The sequence below is a fragment of the Leptodactylus fuscus genome, chromosome 4, assembly GCF_031893055.1.
Source record: "Leptodactylus fuscus isolate aLepFus1 chromosome 4, aLepFus1.hap2, whole genome shotgun sequence".
Lineage (NCBI taxonomy): Eukaryota > Metazoa > Chordata > Amphibia > Anura > Leptodactylidae > Leptodactylus > Leptodactylus fuscus.
The window spans coordinates 156,818,694-156,839,648 of NC_134268.1; the positions used below are offsets into that span (position 1 = coordinate 156,818,694).

Sequence of the window (20,955 nt, forward strand, 5' to 3'; positions counted from 1 at the left end):
CGAATAGTGGATTTCAAATCCGGGTCATATGAGAATGTGAACTTTGTGACTATGAGACAGGGATAGCTGTACAGGCAGGGATAGCTAGGGATAACCTTTATTTAGGGGGGAATGTTATTAAAAATAACTTTTTGGGGCTCTATCGGGTGTGTAATTGTGATTTTTGTGAGATAAACTTTTTCCCATAGGGATGCATTGGCCAGCGCTGATTGGCCGAATTCCGTACTCTGGCCAATCAGTGCTGGCCAATGCATTCTATTAGCTTGATGAAGCAGAGTGTGCACAAGGGTTCAAGCGCACCCTCGGCTCTGATGTAGCAGAGCCGAGGCTGCACAAGGGTTCAAGCGCACCCTCGGCTCTGATGTAGGAGAGCCGAGGGTGCACTTGAACCCTTGTGCACCCTCAGCTCTGCTACATCAGAGCCGAGGGTGCGCTTGAACCCTTGTGCACACTCTGCTTCATCAAGCTAATAGAATGCATTGGCCAGCGCTGATTGGCCAATGTATTCTATTAGCCTGATGAAGTAGAGCTGAATGTGTGTGCTAAGCACACACATTCAGCTCTACTTCATCGGGCTAATAGAATGCATTGGCCAGCGCTGATTGGCCAGAGTACGGAACTCGACCAATCAGCGCTGGCTCTGCTGGAGGAGGCGGAGTCTAAGATCGCTCCACACCAGTCTCCATTCAGGTCCGACCTTAGACTCCGCCTCCTCCAGCAGAGCCAGCGCTGATTGGCCGAATTCCGTACTCTGGCCAATCAGCACTGGCTAATGCATTGTATTGGCTTGATGAAGCAGTGCTGAATGTGTGTGCTTAGCACACACATTCAGCTCTACTTCATCGGGCTAATAGAATGCATTGGCCAGCGCTGATTGGCCGAATTCCGTACTCTGGCCAATCAGCACTGGCTAATGCATTGTATTGGCTTGATGAAGCAGTGCTGAATGTGTGTGCTTAGCACACACATTCAGCTCTACTTCATCGGGCTAATAGAATGCATTGGCCAATCAGCGCTGGCCAATGCATTCTATTAGCGTGAACTGAGTTTGCACAGGGGTTCTAGTGCACCCTCGGCTCTGCTACATCAGATTGCTACATCTGATGTAGCAGTGCCGAGTGTGCATCAGATGTGTAGTTGAGCAAAACTGACTCAGCACTGCTAAGTCTGCATTCGCATAGGAATGCATTGGCCAGCCTTCGGCCAATCAGCGCTGGCTCTGCCGGAGGAGGCGGAGTCTAAGGTCGGACCTGAATGGAGACTGGTGTGGAGCGATCTTAGACTCCGCCTCCTCCAGCAGAGCCAGCGCTGATTGGCCGAATTCCGTACTCTGGCCAATCAGCACTGGCTAATGCATTGTATTGGCTTGATGAAGCAGTGCTGAATGTGTGTGCTTAGCACACACATTCAGCTCTACTTCATCGGGCTAATAGAATGCATTGGCCAATCAGCGCTGGCCAATGCATTCTATTAGCGTGAACTGAGTTTGCACAGGGGTTCTAGTGCACCCTCGGCTCTGCTACATCAGATTGCTACATCTGATGTAGCAGTGCCGAGTGTGCATCAGATGTGTAGTTGAGCAAAACTGACTCAGCACTGCTAAGTCTGCATTCGCATAGGAATGCATTGGCCAGCCTTCGGCCAATCAGCGCTGGCTCTGCCGGAGGAGGCGGAGTCTAAGGTCGGACCTGAATGGAGACTGGTGTGGAGCTATCTTAGACTCCGCCTCCTCCAGCAGAGCCAGCGCTGATTGGTCGAGTTCCGTACTCTGGCCAATCAGCACTGGCCAATGCATTTCTATGGGGAAAAGTTAGCTTGCGAAAATCGCAAACTGACAGGGATTTCCATGAAATAAAGTGACTTTTATGCCCCCAGACATGCTTCCCCTGCTGTCCCAGTGTCATTCCAGGGTGTTGGTATCATTTCCTGGGGTGTCATAGTGGACTTGGTGACCCTCCAGACACGAATTTGGGTTTCCCCCTTAACGAGTTTATGTTCCCCATAGACTATAATGGGGTTCGAAACCCATTCGAACACTCGAACAGTGAGCGGCTGTTCGAATCGAATTTCGAACCTCGAACATTTTAGTGTTCGCTCATCTCTAGTCATAATGTCATTCCATTCACTAAGATGACTCGAGTTGCATCCATAATCACTATGTAGCCCAAGCCTTATGAAAAGCAAGGACTTCTGAAAGTCGCTGAAGATCCTCCAGTCTGTGTAGAATTACATGAAGAGACAGAAGGATTTCAGCAAGCATACAACTGCCAAGTTCCTTCACTACTGTGTGCAAGTATAACTAGAAGAATTGATGCTGTTTTGAAGGCATAGGGTGGTCACACCAAAAATTGATGTGATCTAAATTTCACTTTTGTTCATTGACTTTGCATTTTGATAACTGAATATTGCAAGACCCTTTTTCTGCACTTCCTATATGGAAGAAAAAAGTTATCCAGAGATGTATTGGCACTTACTATTGCTGCTGCATTCCACATGACATGGCTGCTAGATATAGCTGTTTGCCAAGTGTGAATGTGCAGTTAAAATAGTGATATCCAACTGAGGTGAACACTTGGTCGTCATGTAACACCCAGAAGGTATTCCACTGTAGTATAGCTGTCTTCTCTAGGGAAAATATTCAGGTATATGAATTTCATATGGTATGCATTCTGCCTAGCCAAAAGAAACACAATAACTTTTGTTCTCTCATCTGATATGGTGGGCATTGTGATAACTCAAAATATGTATATGTCTACCCACTGATCCATCCCTGGCTAGATATAATATGCAGCTCTTTAAGGGGATACTATCATTAAAGCTCAATTTTTTGTGACTAACATGTAGGAATAGCCTTATGAAAGGCTATTCTTCTCCTACCTTTAGATGTCTTCTCCGCACTGCCATTCGGTATAAATCCCGGTTTTCGTCTGTATGCAAATGAGTTCTCTCGCAGCAATGGGGGCGGGCCCCAGTGCTCAAACAGCACTGGGGGCATCCCCAATGCTGCAAGAGAACTCTTCAGCGCCGCCTCCATCTTCTTCAGGAACGGCCTCTTTTTGCGTCTTCTTCTGGGGCTGGCTTCAAACTTCTAGGGCAAAGCCGACTGCGCATGCCCGCCGGCCAAAAGAAAATGGTCGCTTACACAGTAAAAGGTTGTCTATAAGACCCCACAGTATGTCAGCTTGAGCACCACTGGGTTAGAAAAATACTCCAGCTGTATGCATGGTGTATAGAAAACAGGAAAAAAGATAATAAAACACATAGACTAAGTCCTTGTGCTTTACAGACTTGTCCCGCTTACTCCCACACAATAGACCTAGTATTGTAGAGCGCTGACGCTTACCTATCTATTGTTAAAGCATGTACTGCAAATGACATCTTTATTCCCATAAAACATTTATTTTGTGTGTATTGTCCCTTTAACCTGAAGTGCGCTCTTGACCACAATACAGGAAAGTTTATGATATCAGAAACAATCCAGACTAAAAGCCTCCAGACTCTTTCTCCTGCTGTAATACAAAGAACCCTTTCCTGAGAGAGAAAGAGAAAACATTGGCAGAGAGTAATGCAGTTTCCTTGTAGAACAATGTACAATATTACTCCTACTGCTCACTGCCTGAACACAAAGCAGAAGCAAAACAATCTGTTCCTCTTTTCTAAGCTTGGGCAGAAGAGGAGAAATCCTCCCAGTCCTATTAGTAATGATCACAGGTCAGAGTCGCACATTTGTAGAGGAGGGAGGCAGCAGATGCACTTACCGAGAGGATGTTGCTTAGACTCATTAGCTGCGAAATAGCTGCATTGAAAATGAAATCCTCAGTGAAGTAGCTGGTAACCTAGGCAACGCAAACAAAAATGTCTTTTTTAGAATAACTCATATTTGTGAAAGTTAACAGTGACTGGCTAATTCCTGCACACAGGTGAATAATTTCATCCTTGTATATGCGTGGGTTTCCTGCAGGCATTCTGATCTCCGCTCAAAGACATTCAATAGGCAGTCTCCCTCCCAAATAATAAGCCCCCACCCCATCATGACAAGTATTCAATTATGTGCCACAGGCCCCTGTATAAATGCGACCTTAGAGGCGATGATGAGGTGTGACCGTAGCTATTCCTGGCCACCAAGGAGCACTGGGGAATTCATTTCTATGGCAGCTCTATAGGGCAAAAATTATAACACATTTTACAGCCATAAAAGGGTTCGGTTATCAAGCCCAGCCTGAAGCTACACAGCTGCTCAGAAATCTCCTCTGCTGCAGTCACCGCAAGGAAAATGGAGTATTACATGCCAGTCATTCAGAGGAATAGGCAGCTATGGCACACATGGACAAGAGGTAATTCGCCATCTCTGTTCTGGCTAACAGACAATGTCCCAAGGGGCGGTCGTCTATAATACCTTATGCTTAGGATTCGGTGAGGTTATGAGGAGAGAAGTGTTGGTTTAGATAACTATTTTAAAAAGAATCTTCCAGACTATTCTATAACTACAAGTCCATACTATTAGTAGTAAAAGCACTACAAAATTAGTTTAAGAGTCCGATGTATTCCTGAGAAGCGTTTACCCTGAAGGGTGGAGCGAGTGCTATTCTCATGAATACACCAAACTCATACTATAAGACCATTTTGGGGTTTTTAGTAGCCAATGGGACATCATTGTAGCCTGGACCTGTAGCTGTAATATGCTGCCCTTAAATATGGAAACTTATTGAGGGCGGATTCACATCTGCGCCTGGTCTCCACTTTCAGATTTCCGTCTTCTGACTGAGAAACTGGACAGGAGATGGAAACCGGCAGTCACTTTTCAAACCCATTCATTTGAATGGGTTTGCAAAGTGTCCGCCCGTAAGCGTTTTGTGCCTCTCCACGGTGAAACCGTTATTTTTTTTTTTTTAAATGGACACAAAGTCAACATGCAGGACTTTGTGTCCGGTTAAAAAAAAAAGTTTCATCACAGAAACCACAAAACGTTCACGGGCGGACACTATCTGCTGGGTTTCCGTCTCCTGTCGGCAGAAGACGGAAACCTGAAAGCGGAGACCGGGGCACAGATGTGAAACTGCCCTCAGCTGATAATCCTACTTTAATGATAGCAAGTGAAACCACCATGCCAAAGTCCATAGACAATAGATGGGTCTTAAATGAGACCTTATAGGATAGATATACAAAGTCTGTAAGGCTGTGACAAGTTGTGGAAAAGCTCCTTTTGTTTGGTGCAGATTTTGCTGCAGTTTTCTGAGTCAAACATAAAAATGGATTTAGCAAAAAGAAGTAATATCAGGGCGTCCTTTTTATTTCTCATTCCTTTTCAGCCACTCTTGACTTTGGCTTTAAAAAAAAAAAAAACCCACAGTAGAATCTGCAACAAACAAAAAACTGCTTTTTTGCAATAAGGGGCCTTAGTCTAAAGAAGAATAAACTATTGTTGACCTACTCATAGTATAGGATAGGATATTTGATCAATGGGGGTCTAAGAACAGGAACCCCACAGATCAGCTGTTTGAAGAGGCCGCGGCACTTATGAGCACTGCATTTTCTTCTTTTAATATGTTAAACTTCTGTCATGATAATGATATTGTAGTGATATTCTGCAAACCGACAAGGTTATGGTTTATTCACTAGGAACAGTCTCCATGACAGCACCGCACCTGACAAATGAAAAGGGGATATGTCACCAGACCCTCCCTCTCAGGAGTGTATATTACAGCTTATTCACACTGTCTAGTTTTTCATTTGTTTATATTGCCTCTACAAACCATGAACAATAAGTCCATTTGTTGTCATTGTACTGCATATCGATATGGGATATATTGGATTCTGCTCCAAAAAAAACACACCATAGCATGTCCCACTGTGAGTTTGTCCCAAGGAATAAGGGTGCAGGTTACCTCAATTACATTAATAAGGGCTCGTTCACATCTGCGCCCAGGTGTCCGTACTTCAGGTTTCCGTTTCCTGCATAAAACAGAGCAGGAGACGGAAACCTGCAGGAGTCTTTCTCACCCATTCATTTGAATGGGTGAGAAAGCAGTCCGGCTGTGAGCGGCGGTGAGCGTTTTATGCTCTCCGCCGCAAAACCGGGTTTTATAATCCGGACACAGAGTCGGACATGCACTACTCTGTGTCCGGATTAAAAAAAAACGGTTTTGTGGTGGAGAGCATAAACCGCTCACCGCCGGACCTGGTCTATGGTTTCCGTCTTCTGGCATGCAGAAGACGGAAACCACAGAACGGAGTGCTGAACGCAGGTGTGAACCTAGCGTAATAATAGATTTATTACATATGAGATATATTTTTTATATATTAAACTAAATTATCCGTTTTCTTATCGGAGTGCCTTGTTTTTCTCTCTTTTCCCCTCTTCTCTTGGTTGTCCAGGAAATACAGAACTGGAGTAGGAGTCCAGGGAAGGTGAAACATAAAAAAAAGAAAAATCCCATACTCACCTGTTCCCGGCTCTCCGGTGTCCCCACTGATGTTGGCTCCAGCAGGTCACAGTCACTAGGGACGCCCTGGTTCCTTTCCTGTGACCGCAGAGGACATGGATTGTACTGGGGACAAGTGTGTATGGGTTTTCATTTTTATGTTTCGCCTTTCTTGGCCTTTTGCCCCAGTTCTGTTTTCCCTGAACAACCCCTCTAATTCTCCAGTTTACAATTTACACTAACTATTCCTCTCTAGTCTCATGTCCTGTAACCAGATGACATCCACACTGCAGCAACAAAAATAAATATAACAAAAAAAATCATCATGAAATGTAAGGTAAAAACTGACTTGCGAGATGGATAATTTTAGCAAATACAGCAGCTACCTGAGATACAGTAAGATTTCGATGCTGCCAGATTTTTTGGGTTTCTGCTATCTCCTTCTTATGCAGGATCTGAGGATTTGGTTTTACTGAGGAATTTCTGGCTTCTACAAACTTGCTTGTTAGTGCCCACACCCGAGTCTGCCACCTTAGGACACCAGGTATTGCATCATCTGTGAAACAACATGCAGCCATAAGTAAGCATGAAAAAACACTACAGTAATAATATTAATAATATTGATACAGCAGGGGCAAATCTTCCTGTAGCACTAGCGTATTAAATCTGTGTACTACTAGCAAAAATTAAAGGAGTTTTCTTGGACTTATACGGATGACCCAGAATCGGGATACGTCATCAATATGTGACATCTAGGACATGTGACCGACACATACAAAGTCATAGTGACAGGCAAAAGGCCACAGTGCCTTCAAACAGCTGATCGGCAGGGGTCCTGCCTGTTGGACCACACTGATCAAATATTGATGACATATCCTTAGGATAAGTACAAGAAAAGACCCTTAAAAGGTTTTACCACAATCTACAAGACAGGTGATATATGTATGATTACTGATATCTCCACTAATAACTATAACTGGGTTCCCTAACACCCTGCTCCAGAGGATTTTGAAAGGAGGTTTAGGCACATAGGAGCAAGTCAAGCGCATCTACCTTCATCAGTCCCATAGACTTTAAATTGAGCAGTAGTGTGCATGTGCAACCACCACATACATTCAGATGCCTCCAGAACAGGGGATTGTGATCCTGTGGATACATGACTAATGCTTGTCATTGGGTAATGACTTCAAGATTAAAAACTCTAGACAGTGTACTGCTTTTTATCATATACAATAGTCAGAGAGCTTTAAGAGGCCACATTTTTTAAAATAATGCCTGTAAAGTGATACTTCCCTTATTTATCTGCGAAATACCAGTTATCCCCTAAGCACAGAGGAAAAAATTACTTCCTTTGTAACATATCATAAGACGAGAGAACCTGAACATGTGCCTAGCAATGATCTACTCTATTTCACTTGTATTTAACATGAATCCTTGCTACAACCACATGCTCATTTTGTGGACAGGACAGAATGAATAAAAACAACAACTGAGGGCAAGTATTATTCTAGGCAGCTTTAACTCATAATTGCCAATATTTCATGCCAATACACCATGAATTTTTTGACCAGCCGCAATAGTAATGTATAGGATCTCCCATAAAATAGTGAAAAAAAAAAAGCTTTAAAAAAAAAATCTAATTTAAAAATAAAATAAATAAAAGTTCTAAATCCCTCCTTTCCCTAGAATACATATAAAAGTAGAAAATAACTGTGAAACACATATACATTAGGTATCCCTGTGTCTACTGAATATAGGGTATCTGCAGTGCTCCTGCTTGGTTGGGGAGGGGTTAATAGGAGCACTGCAGATACCCTATATTCAGCCAGGCTGAATTCCAAATGGGGGGGGGGGGGGGCTTATACTCGAGTATATACGGTACTTACTTTTCATGTCCCATAATATGTCTTGGTCTGGAGGGGCAGCAAACAACAGATAAAGACGTGTGGTATCAATGCCATATTTTTCCACCATTTCCTCTGGATCTACTCCATTGTGTTTGGATTTGCTCATTTTTTCCCAGGTTACTTGCAGTTTTTCTCCAGTTTTTGTATGAACTGGGTCACTGCCTTCAGGAAACAAAGCAGCCATGTTAAAATCAAAAATTAAAAAAATAAATTCTCACACAGAGTAATTGTTATCTGGAGGTGTCCATTACAATGGTATGTGTGACATTGCTGTCAGGGTGGCAACTAGAGATGAGCGAACACTGTTCGGATCAGCCGATCCGAACAGCACGCTCCCATAGAAATGAATGGAAGCACCCTGTGACGCCGGCCGCCGGCAAAGTCAGCGTCACAGGTGCTTCCATTCATTTCTATGGGTGCGTGCTGTTCGGATCGGCTGATCCGAACAGTGTTCGCTCATCTCTAGTGGCAACTGTTCTGCCACTTTCAGACCACTGAAAAATTTATATTGTTGCACAATTGAACAATTCTTACAGGTTGCATGAATAGCACTGTATGCACTATTCTTGCTATCAATAGACACAGATCCATAATGGAACCCAAATGAAGGATCTGAATACAAATACTGTATGTGAACAGAATTATATTTGTATTACCAAGTTTTTCATCCATATAAAGTACAAGATAGAGCAGATAGTGATCCATGTGTTTCTGCACGCACAGAGCAAGTGTCCATACGTGCGGTAGTTGTGTGTGAGCACACATGTGCTCTGTTCGTCCGCCTGTGTAGTATACATCCATCTGAGTGTCTTTGCATGCGTGTGTGGTCCGTGCATGTGTGTGTGGTATTTGTGGGGTTGGTGTTTGTGTTGTGGCATTTGTGTGGTGTTGAGCCTGTGGGTTGGTGTATGTGTGCTGTCTGTGTAATGTTTATATGGTGTTTGTGAAAGGTTTGTGTATTGTACGTGGTGTTGCGGCCCCTTTAGCAGCGACTTTTTGGCGCCGTCGCTATAATCCGTCCCTGTCAGTCACAACTGTTGTTTTCCCCTCAGTGCTTTCACTTTTCCCCATTATATGTATAGGGCCTAAATTTAGGAGCCCCAATCTCATGACAGGGGGACGCTAGCGAAATGTAACATGTGCAGTATTCTGCTCCTGTGCGTGGAGAGGGGGCATGCCAAATTTCACCTAAATCGGGCAAGAACTGTGGATTTGTATAGAGCAGACTACTACAGAATTTGAGTTTTATATATATAGATTACAAGATACTAAAATACCAGCGATAATAATCCTATTATTAGGTATCCTGCACCAGTACTGTACACGTCATTTGTGGGAAAATATGCCTGTGCATGATGGAAGAGTAAATTCTCCAATGTGATTTGAGTGAATGCTGAACAATAAAGCTTTCGTGCTGTGGTTCTCAAAACTTCCAACAATCTGTTTCCGCTCATTATTTCTTGCCATGTGGCTACCATGTCTGGATACGGTGTTGTAATTACTTTCCATATAGAAGGCAAAATAAAGAAGCACCACTTACCACTTATGTCTACTTCATCTCTCTGTAAGTACTTCCCAGTGGATGGAAGCCGAAATGTTTGTCCTTTGATGAGGCCTTGTACTAAAAGCTTATTAAATGGTTCCCTTAAAAATAAAATAAAAAAAGCAATAAGGGCACAATACCCAACTATGTGTGCCAAATAGCATCAAATAATCACAGACTACTTTGCAAAACACTGTGTGTAGCGTATAACTACAGCCTATAACTACAAGGACAAAAAGCTTCCTTTTTCAAGAAACTTTTCAGAAACATGGTGGCAGAGTTACTGGATAGTTCACATGGGGCGTGGATGGCTGATTTTGGTCCCGATTATAACGCGGGAGGCCGCATCAGAATAGGGCCAACATCTGCCTGCCATGACTGTCGCAGCTTCCAGCTCCGAAGTAGGCCCAAATTTATGGGCCTAGCCCGGAGAGTACTGCCGCGAGGCGGACGCCGCAGCTCAAGGAGCCACAGAATCCGCCTGAAGAAAGGGCAGCTTGCTTCTTTTTTTCCGTGAGCGGCAACATGCTGCTCACGGAAAAAAGATTGCTAGTGGTCTACATAGACCACCATTGTGAGGGGGCGGATTATGACGTGGATTTCGCACCAAAATCTTCCCCCTCTTGCCCCATGTGAACAGGGCCTTATAATAAAACAGGTTTATCAAAGGTGATTCTGTCATTAGACCGTCTAGTCTAACTTTACACCTCCGATTAGTTAACTTAGTTAATGCCAGGAAATTGTGCCATATTTGGGCACCATATTAGTCACCACATCTTTCATACAAGTTGTAAAAGTGTCTAAAAAAATGTCTGATTTTTTTATGCATCTGCCCAATGTTTATTTGATGCCCACCCCCCTTTCTCCAGTCTGATTTCTTTCTACTCATTCTCAGCTATTCTAGTTTTCCTATGTTACATTATTAAATAATTGCAGAGTTGAACCAATAGTTGAGAAATACACTCACCGGCCACTTTATTAGGTACACCATGCTAGTAACGGGTTGGACCCCCTTTTGCCTTCAGAACTGCCTCAATTCTTCGTGGCATAGATTCAACAAGGTTCTGGAAGCATTCCTCAGAGATTTTGGTCCATATTGACATGATGGCATCACACAGTTGCCGCAGATTTGTCGGCTGCACATCCATGATGCGAATCTCCCGTTCCACCACATCCCAAAGATGCTCTATTGGATTGAGATCTGGTGACTGTGGAGGCCATTGGAGTACAGTGAACTCATTGTCATGTTCAAGAAACCAGTCTGAGATGATTCCAGCTTTATGACATGGCGCATTATCCTGCTCAAAGTAGCCATCAGATGTTGGGTACATTGTGGTCATAAAGGGATGGACATGGTCAGCAACAATACTCAGGTAGGCTTTGGCGTTGCAACGATGCTCAATTGGTACCAAGGGGCCCAAAGAGTGCCAAGAAAATATTCCCCACACCATGACACCACCACCACCAGCCTGAACCGTTGATACAAGGAAGGATGGATCCATGCTTTCATGTTGTTGACGCCAAATTCTGACCCTACCATCCGAATGTCGCAGCAGAAATCGAGACTCATCAGACCAGGCAACGTTTTTCCAATCTTCAATTGTCCAATTTCGATGAGCTTGTGCAAATTGTAGCCTCAGTTTCCTGTTCTTAGCTGGAAGGAGTGGCACCCGGTGTGGTCTTCTGCTGCTGTAGCCCATCTGCCTCAAAGTTCGACGTACTGTGCGTTCAGAGATGCTCTTCTGGCTACCTTGGTTGTAACGGGTGGCTATTTGAGTCACTGTTGCCTTTCTATCAGCTCGAACCAGTCTGGCCATTCTCCTCTGACCTCTGGCATCAACAACGCATTTCCGCCCACAGAACTGCCGCTCACTGGATGTTTTTTCTTTTTCGGACCATTCTCTGTAAACCCTAGAGATGGTTGTGCGTGAAAATCCCAGTAGATCAGCAGTTTCTGAAATACTCAGACCAGCCCTTCTGGCACCAACAACCATGCCACGTTCAAAGGCACTCAAATCACCTTTCTTCCCCATACTGATGCTCGGTTTGAACTGCAGGAGATTGTCTTGACCATGTCTACATGCCTAAATGCACTGAGTTGCCGCCATGTGATTGGCTGATTAGAAATTAAGTGTTAACGAGCAGTTGGACAGGTGTACCTAATAAAGTGGCCAGTGAGTGTAAGTCAATGATGTCAATCCTTGAAAGCCAGATTTACCGTACTTAGACGAAATAGGATGTGCCAAGTAAAGCCTCTTAATAAATATGTCACATTTTTTGCTGTCCATATGAAAGAGGACCAAGGGCTGGGCCCACAGGTTCAGCAGGTACACGATGCCACACAGACGCACACAGTGTTTTAATCCCCAGGACAAAGTTTACTGAATAAGTCACAGAATAGCGATCTGGGAAAACATGTAACACGGTATAAACAGAGAAGAAATACAAACTAATATGCAACAGAATATTGCAGCAAACTAACACTATACTCCTAGTTCCCACAGTTACTTAACAGGTACCAGATACAAGTCCTTTAAGAACACGGTTCTCCTGGATCGGTCCCTCGTTGGGGTGCACCCTAAGTATTGCGCAATACTATTTGTAATCCACAGTGAAATGGGGTCTTCACATAAAAGTACAGTTATATCCTATGCTCCAGCTCTCCACTTAACAGACAGGCCAATTTCCCAGATGATAAGGTGTCAGCGTAAGAGTCCCTTATATTTCACCACGTGGACGCGGCCAAGCCGTACTTACAAGTCCTTGAGGCCTTCCTCTCATGTGGTCTCCTTTACCTTCTGAGCTTCAGAGCTTTCCAGACTCAGTCCCAAAAGTAACACCACAGACTCTGTGTCTCCAGACTCAGTCCACAGCCAGCATGGCAGTTCTTCCATCCAGCAGAGCACAGGCTGCCTTCCAGCATGTCAGGTCTCCACTGTCCCCTCAGCACATCACCTCCAGCCAGGACCCTTCTCTCCACAGAACTCTACTTCCTGTTTCCTGGTAATGGATGATGCAGATGACTATCTCCAGTGCAAGGTATCAAAACTGCAATCCCAGCACACTGCCAGGCTTGTAGGAGTCCAAAATGTCCCAGTAATTATCTGTAATCAGAGTTTGCAACCTCGAACAATATTTACATTCTGAAGAATTAATTGCATTAATTCCCTATGGGCATTTATTAATTTGCTGCCACCTACTGACCAAAGTTAGTTCCTGACAGTTTACTACATCACACCCTTACACATACTCCAGAAATCTCCACTGGGGACAGAGCTACTTTTTTAATACATGATTCCGATAAATATAAAAGGAGTATTTCAGTTAAAACAAATACAGCTATTCATTGTATAACGATAAGTCATGCAATTTCCCAAAACATTTTTTGAACCAATTCCTTATGGTTTGAAAGACCTTTGCTTGATGTCATTTCTCAGAAGTGTTTATTATTTACTCATAGGAAACAGAATCTCTTATAGATACAAATGTCACACAGCTATGTTCACACTCCCGGCGGTCAGTGATCAGAACAACGAACTGAAACGTTGACAGAATGAAGGATGAAGACGATGCACCTTCCGTTTGAACCCACCATCATTGACTTTAATGTTTTGGTTTTTTTTTTAAATGGAAGCTCTCTTTCATCTGGTCTGTTTAAATGAAAGATAAAGTCTTGCCTGCAGGACTTTTTATTCCATTGAAAAAGATAAAGAACCACTGCCATAAGAAAGCTTCCATTGTGAGATCACTGCTTACATTTGTAAGAGATTTTCATGTTACTCTATGGGGTAATCACTGTGAAATTCCAGAATATGGCTATTTAAAAATCTAGATGGCTACACGTAATTCTGCTGCGCTCTCGGAGATTTCATCTATAGCAACTGGACTGAAGATATTTTCAAGCTACTCATTGCCTATTGGAAATCTTTTCACAGTAAGCTTATGGATTGTGAGTGTTGCCCTACCCTAAACAGACAAAATTGGTGGCCATTTAATTCCCTTCTCAAAGGAATGAGGGAATTCTTAGAATAAAATAAAACATAATGCTAAATCCAAATAAAATCTAAGTCTGAAGGAGCCTCCCAAGAAAACAAGCACCATACAGCAGGTAATCCTCCCCTATGATGGCACTTGAGAAGGTTCTTTGAACATAATTTAGTGTTTGAGAGAACAGAAAAGCCTATTTGTTTTGTGTTGCCTTCATCTCTTTATCTGTCCTCTGCTTATAATATATTCCAGATTAAACAAATATTAAAGATGCGCATAAAATATATCAGCTGGGAGAAAAGAAATATCATTAGGACTTGGCTTCACAGAATTAATAATACCGACTGATAAAAACTTCAGCCTCAAGGCATTTCTCAAGTTTCCAGGGGGAAAAGATCTGGCTAAACAACAGTTCCACCAATGAATTTGTGCCACGAAACTATATTCAGCAAATATCGTGACCTAAACCATAAAAACGACATTACATGCTAAGTTTAATAAAAGACTAAAAAGATTAACAGACAAGTAAACAGATTAACCGCTGTCTTTACTTTCAGTAGTACCAGAGACAGAAAAACCCTTATTTTATATCCCATAATAGGTCATTTTTTCTAGACTCATCTTGCGATATTTTTGGTCAGTATTCTATATGTTATATATAATTTATTAACATTATATCATTTGCAACACCAAGGAGGACAAGCTGTAAGGATACGCAAATTCTGTGACATATCAGACGGGCAAAGAAGTCAGATTGAATGCAAAGTTTCTGAGACCCATGAAACCTTAAAGGGGCTCTATCATTAGAATTTGGCCATTTGAGATATTCATATGCCTGAATAGCCTTTAAAAAGACTAGTCAGGTGCTGCTAATCGTTTTTTCAAAGACTCTTCGTTTTTATTACATACCGGTAAAACCGATATGTAAATGAGCCTGTCCGTGCACCCTGGGCGTTCCTCCAAGCCTCTGTGCACCCCCTGCGTCATATCTTCAAACCGCCCCCTCTTTTTCTTGAGCTCCGAAAATTGCTCCTCCTCTCTCCCTGTAACCGTCTCCAGCATCTCTCATATCGCTACTGTACATTGAAATGTTGTGCATGCGCAGTAACTCTCCCTTCTGAGCGCTACTGCACATGCCCGAGCGCCATTTTCTTGTGGACAGTGGAAGGAAGTGCAAAAGAAAATGGCGCTCGGGCATGTGCAGAAGGGAGCGTTACTGCGCATGCACAACATTTCAATGTACAGGAGCGATTTGAGAGAATTGGTGCTATGGAGTTGGTAGGCCCAACCACCAACTCCAACTCCTAGACTTTGCCACAACCAGGCTCAGACTCCTGCTCCAACTCCTTCATGAATAGCTGACAGCCATGGTTTGTCAGAAACAGTAAAGATCCTCTAATTTAATATAAAGCTATTGATTTCTTATGAAAAAAATGTGCAATGAACTATACATCTAATTAATTAAACATTTTTTCCCAACTTCAAATCCACACCCCTGTTCTGTATGTCTAAAGGTAACACCACCATCCAGGAGATGGATGCACTGCAACCCACATCTCCTCCAGCCCTCATACACTTAAACTGGACACTGCAATGAACCTGTCATCTACCCATATAGAAAACCCTGTAGTCAACATTGTTTGATCCAAAACAATGGAAATTACTTGGAATCACAGGATATATGCCGCCTTTAAAGACAGGCCAAGACAGAACACTCATCACATGCTTGGTGCTGCATAATGATGAATATCATAAACCGAAATATCAGAGGATGATTAAATTCACAGTACGGTTCTTGGTACAAAAAAGTCTGAAATGTGTTTCTGTGCATTTCCTCACATTAGAGAGAAAGCTGGATGGGGTTTTAACAGAAAATTGGGTTAGACTGTAGGTCATTCATTTTGCTGACTTCCTTAATGCTGATTTGAGTCACTGGGAATTTAAACTAATGCAAAACAGGAGAAAGAAAATGGAAATGAGCTGCGAACAAGATATACAAGTGCAACAGTCTGAGGAGTATCCACTGCTCCATATATCCCAGCTACACTACTTGAATCAAGAGCAAAATTGATATGCAATCACTCTTGTGCTTGATGAAAGTCTGCAGAAAGAATGTGACAGAGATTATATTTAACCTGTGTTTCACCATGCCCCAGGACTGGCAGAAGTGGTTGAAAAATCGGGCATAGTATAAGTGCATGACAGCGTGCTCCTTTCCTCCAATGTACAGATCAACAGGCATCCAGAAGTCGGCTAAAGATTTGTCAAATGGCCTGAAAAAAAAAAAAAACAAACGAGGAAAAAAGTTTGAAACTTCTACATTATAACAAAAAACAAGTCATTGGCACCTGATGGTCTACAACAACTCTCAACCTAAAACTCTAGTACTTAAAGGGGTTCTTTGAAGGCTCCAGGGAGTTTCATTTTACTTACGCTGGGTTCACACCTGCGCTTGGGGTCTCCGTTCTATGGTTTCCGTCTTCTGCATGCCAGAAGACGGAAACCATAGACCGGGTCCGGCCGTGAGCGGCGGTGAGCGTTTTAGGCTCTCCGCCGCGAAACCGGATTTTTTTATCCGGACACAGAGTACTGCATGTCCGACTCTGTGTCCGGATTATAAAACCCGGTTTCGCGGCGGAGAGCATAAAATGAATGGGTGAGAGAGACTCCTGCAGGTTTCCGTATCCTGCCTGTGTTTTAGGCAGGAAACGGAAACCTAAGTACGGAGTGCCGGGCCGCAGATGTGAACGAGCCCTTACTCAGTCCAGGGATTTTTACAAACTTGACCCGGGGGTTTCCGTGCTGGTTCCGATGCCAGTGCATGTGATCGGAGCAAGCACTCGGCCCCTTGGGTTATTCCACTTTCTCCCTCTTTCTATTCTACCAATAATAAAGCAAGTTTCCATATCACAGGTAACAGCTCCCATAGCACCATGGAAGCTATGGTGGATCAGCTTTAAAGGGGCTCTAGCAGTAGATTTTGGTATTTTTAGCTTTAAAAAGGTTATTCAGGTGCTGCTAATCATTTGTAGAAAGACACCCCCCCTCCGTTTTTGTTAATTACTGTGGAAATTGATATGCAAATCAGCTCCACCACGCACGGTGGGCGTTCCGTGCACCCCCTTGTGTCATACGTTCTGGACGCCCACCGCTGCCTCCAAGCCCTCCTCCTCCTGCTTATTCACCGCCTCCATTGTCGGTGGTTTCTATTGAAATCACGCGGGTGCGCTACTGCACATGCTCCAAAATGGCGCTGGAGCGTGCGCTACTGTGCACGCGCATGATTTCAATAGAAACTGCTGACGATGGGGGCGGTGAATAAGCAGGAGGAGGAGGGCTTGGAGCTAGCGGTAGGCGTCCAGAACATATGACACAAGGGGGTGCATGGAACGCCCACCGTGCGTGGTGGAGCTGATTTGCACATCGATTTCTACAGTAATTAAATAATTAAGTAATTTGAGATGGTTTTTTCGAGTTTTATATCCTTTTGGTAGATTATAATCTGATAATGCAGAGTCTCTCATAATTTGGCACTTAATTTGTAGACAGAAAAATTCAACTGTTACTGAAAAAAAAAAACAAAAAAAAAAAACACTTTTTCCAACACTCCTCTCCATAGATCAGATGGCTTATATTAAGGATAGAAGTAAATTTTTTATATCATATAATAATTTAAAAATGTATTCCACCATATAGTATCTAAGTTGTTACCCAACATTTCCAGACTTTCAAATGGCAAATCTGTCTAACTAGGCTGTGAGAAATCCCCAGATTCATAAAAGAATAGTCTGGTAAGAAATGGACAGAATGCCTAACTGCTAGATCAGGTCTGACCATTGGGAGTCCCAGGAGAAAGGGGCTCTGCACTCCTTCGCCTTTCAAGGTCTACGAGACTGTAGAAGATAGCAAAGTGTTGTACTGAGCCATTCTACTTGTTCAGAGCATTTTGTCCATCAATGATATTCTATAATAATACTAAGGTTGGTAATTATGGCTTTCTGGATTACTAATACGGTTTACACATGACATGATAAGACCAAGATGCAAGATACACCAGTATCTGCCAGGAAATTATGCACTGAGATATTTCAGTGTTTCAGTAATATGGGGATTGAGGTCAAAAAATGTCTAAAATTACCAGTTTATACCCTTCCCGAAAAAATCCTGCCCTGTTAAAAGCCACATAGGACTAAGCTGCCCAAAGACTTTATTTACAGAAACTGTCTGATTTTAACTATCGAGTGAAAGAGGATCACACAAATCTCAAAGTATTACGATCGATGAAGCTGTAGCTCCATAGTTAAAATCAATCTTTTCTGCAACATAAATTTTCTATGTAATGCAGATTTTAAAAAGGTTTTTCCACAAACACAACTTACCCCTATCTACAAGTTGGGCAATAAGGGTCTGATCACTTTGTGTCCCATTGTTGGCAACCCCACCGATCACAAGAATGGAGATACCATGTACTCTCATTTCAAAGAAGCAGTAGTCACACAAACACATATCTCCGTAGGCTCCGTACACACAATGACCTATTAGATTTAATGGCCCCATACACATGCCCATGTATTACCACAAGCCCGTACATTGGCCTAAGAACCCAAGGAAAAACTCAGGGCAGGTCCATTCGACCACAAACCCTGCACATGCACACAATTGTGTGCATGTAGCCTACGGCTGCCAAATAAAAGCCAAATATGGTGCTTGTCTATTCCAACATTTCCATAGAGATTAGGTCCAATGCTTCACTGAAAAAGGGGCATGTAAGACCTCTGTTTTCACAATCAGCGGTACCTGCAGTGATCAGACACTTAACCTATATCCTGTGGAGAGGGGATATAAGAGAAGATAAGATAATCCTTTAATAGTCCCACCATATGGTGTTCATAAATAAATCATAATCATTTTAACCCGATATGACATTGGTAGTGGAGAGATGTAATAAATTCCAAGGTGACCAGTTAGTAGCAATCTGTACATTATACTTATAGGGTGTCAGATTGCCGCCGTGGCAATTGACCCATCCAGCTGTGTTTCCCAATGCTGATGTCAGATCAGATGAGACAATATGCCTGAACTACCCCTTTAAGAATAACAGTTTATTCAACAGCGACTTGCCAAAGTTTTTAAAGGAACAATAAGAGATCTCTGTATACAGCATAATATGAAAAGCAAAGGAAAATAAGAGATAGAAACTTGTCAATATAATATGAAGCTGCCTCACAATAACCTGAATGATTTTTCAGGCAAAATACATGAAATAAACTCTTGCTTCTATTTAGTGACAGCTTGTATATATACCTTTCAGAATTGTGAGGATCCGTATATCTCAAATAATACCAAGCAGAGTCAACAAAAGTATCCATTGTATCTGTCTCTCTCACAGCCGCTCCGGCACACCTAAAAGATATATGTTAGATAAATGAACTTGGTTACCTTGGTACATTATTATACTTATAATCATCTCTTTCCACTATTCTTCACACCTCTATGACAATATGACTCCAAATGACACTTAAGGCCTGGTTGTCAGGAACGTATGTGACTACCACAATATCAGACTAGTTGGGTTTTTTTTGTTCTAGGTGTTAAAGACAAATCATATAAATACAGATTAAATTTAGCAAATCTTCCTGATACCTGAATTTGAGTACTGTGGGTAACTAAGAAGAATCTAGTTGTATGTTTCATGTTACATCTTCTGGACAAATTACATATTATTTGTCTTTATAGCTGTTGTCTAGCCTTTGATATTGATGATCTATTGTTAGGCTATGTCATCAATAACAAATCATTGGGGGTGTGACACACAGAAGCATATGGAAGCTGAGCTGCAGTAGCCCAAACCTGCCTTAAAAAAATAAATAAGAAAAAAATAAATAAAAAAAAAAAATCGATTGACTTGTCTGCTTTCACCTCCATCCACTGTGTAGTCCTGGAGTCAGAGGTTGCTGTGAACAGAACACTGGTGAGGCGCCAGGTTTCAGACCCCCAATGATCTGATATTGTTGACCTGCAATAACCTAAGGATAGGTCATCAATATCAAAAAGCTCTCCCCTCTACAATCTATTCTGAATGCAGCGGCCAGGCTCATCTATCAGTCTAGAAGCTACAGCGAATGTTTCACCTCCCTATATTTCCACCCTCATCTCTGTCTACCGCCCAACCCGTGCTCTCCGCTCACTCAATGACCTAACACTAACATCCTCTATTATCAGAACCTCCCACACTTGTATATAAGACTTCTCTCGAGCTGCACCACTTTTCTGGAATGCTCTCTCCCGAACAATCAGATTGACTCCCAATCTCTACAGCTTCAAGCGCAAACTAAAGACACATCTTTTCAGACAGGCCTATCACAATTCCTAATGCAAACCCTTCCGTGAGATAATTAGAAACCCTAAAATGAACCCTTCTCTGTTCACGCCCCCAAACTACCCCACACGACATGATGCCATTTCGGGCTAACTTTATATGTCCAGGCACAATCTGCACGTTAATGGATATGACTGGTGATGGCTCTCACAGTTTTGTTTGTGTAATGACCGTAACCGCTATTACAAAATTGTCTGACCATTGTATTAGCAATGCTACCTCCGATGCCGCCCCTGCTACCTCTTGTGTCATCCCTCTACCTCATAGATTGTAAGCTCTTGTGAGCAGGGCTCTCAGTCCCATTGAGTGAAGTGACTATTTCTTTGTAATGTATCTTTCTGTCTGTACTTGAACCCTACTAATTGTACAGTGCTGCGGAATATGTTGGTGCTATATAAATAAAATGTATTATTATTACAAAAGGTTGCACAGCCTCTTTAAAGAGCAAGTGGAATAAAACAAAAATGGAGCAAATGAATACGTTACACGATGCAAGAAAGTAAGCTAACAGAAGAAGAATTTGTAAACTTTTATAAAATTGCTATGTATGATCTATGGCCGCCTCCACTTAATATGTTACAAGGGCTGAGATAAATGGATTGGCTGCAAATGGAAGGACATAATTCATTATATCCGAATGAGGAAATCTGGAAGCTTACATAATAATATTTTCTGGGTAATGAATCTAGGCAAAAGCAGAAAAATGAGAAGCAGTAC

At 42.6% G+C, this 20,955-nt stretch overlaps 1 protein-coding gene across 1 annotated transcript in view; it reads right to left on the bottom strand.

The window, feature by feature from the left end:
- Positions 1–20,955, bottom strand: part of LARS2 (leucyl-tRNA synthetase 2, mitochondrial) — a 142,622-nt gene that overhangs the window by 18,409 nt on the left and 103,258 nt on the right. The window contains exons 13-18 of the mRNA XM_075271251.1: positions 19,164–19,262; positions 15,995–16,132; positions 9,870–9,973; positions 8,309–8,491; positions 6,809–6,978; positions 3,759–3,836 (exon numbers count right to left, since the gene is read on the bottom strand). Of these exons, the coding sequence (XP_075127352.1) occupies positions 3,759–3,836; positions 6,809–6,978; positions 8,309–8,491; positions 9,870–9,973; positions 15,995–16,132; positions 19,164–19,262 (772 nt within the window). The remainder of the gene's footprint in view (positions 1–3,758; positions 3,837–6,808; positions 6,979–8,308; positions 8,492–9,869; positions 9,974–15,994; positions 16,133–19,163; positions 19,263–20,955) is intronic.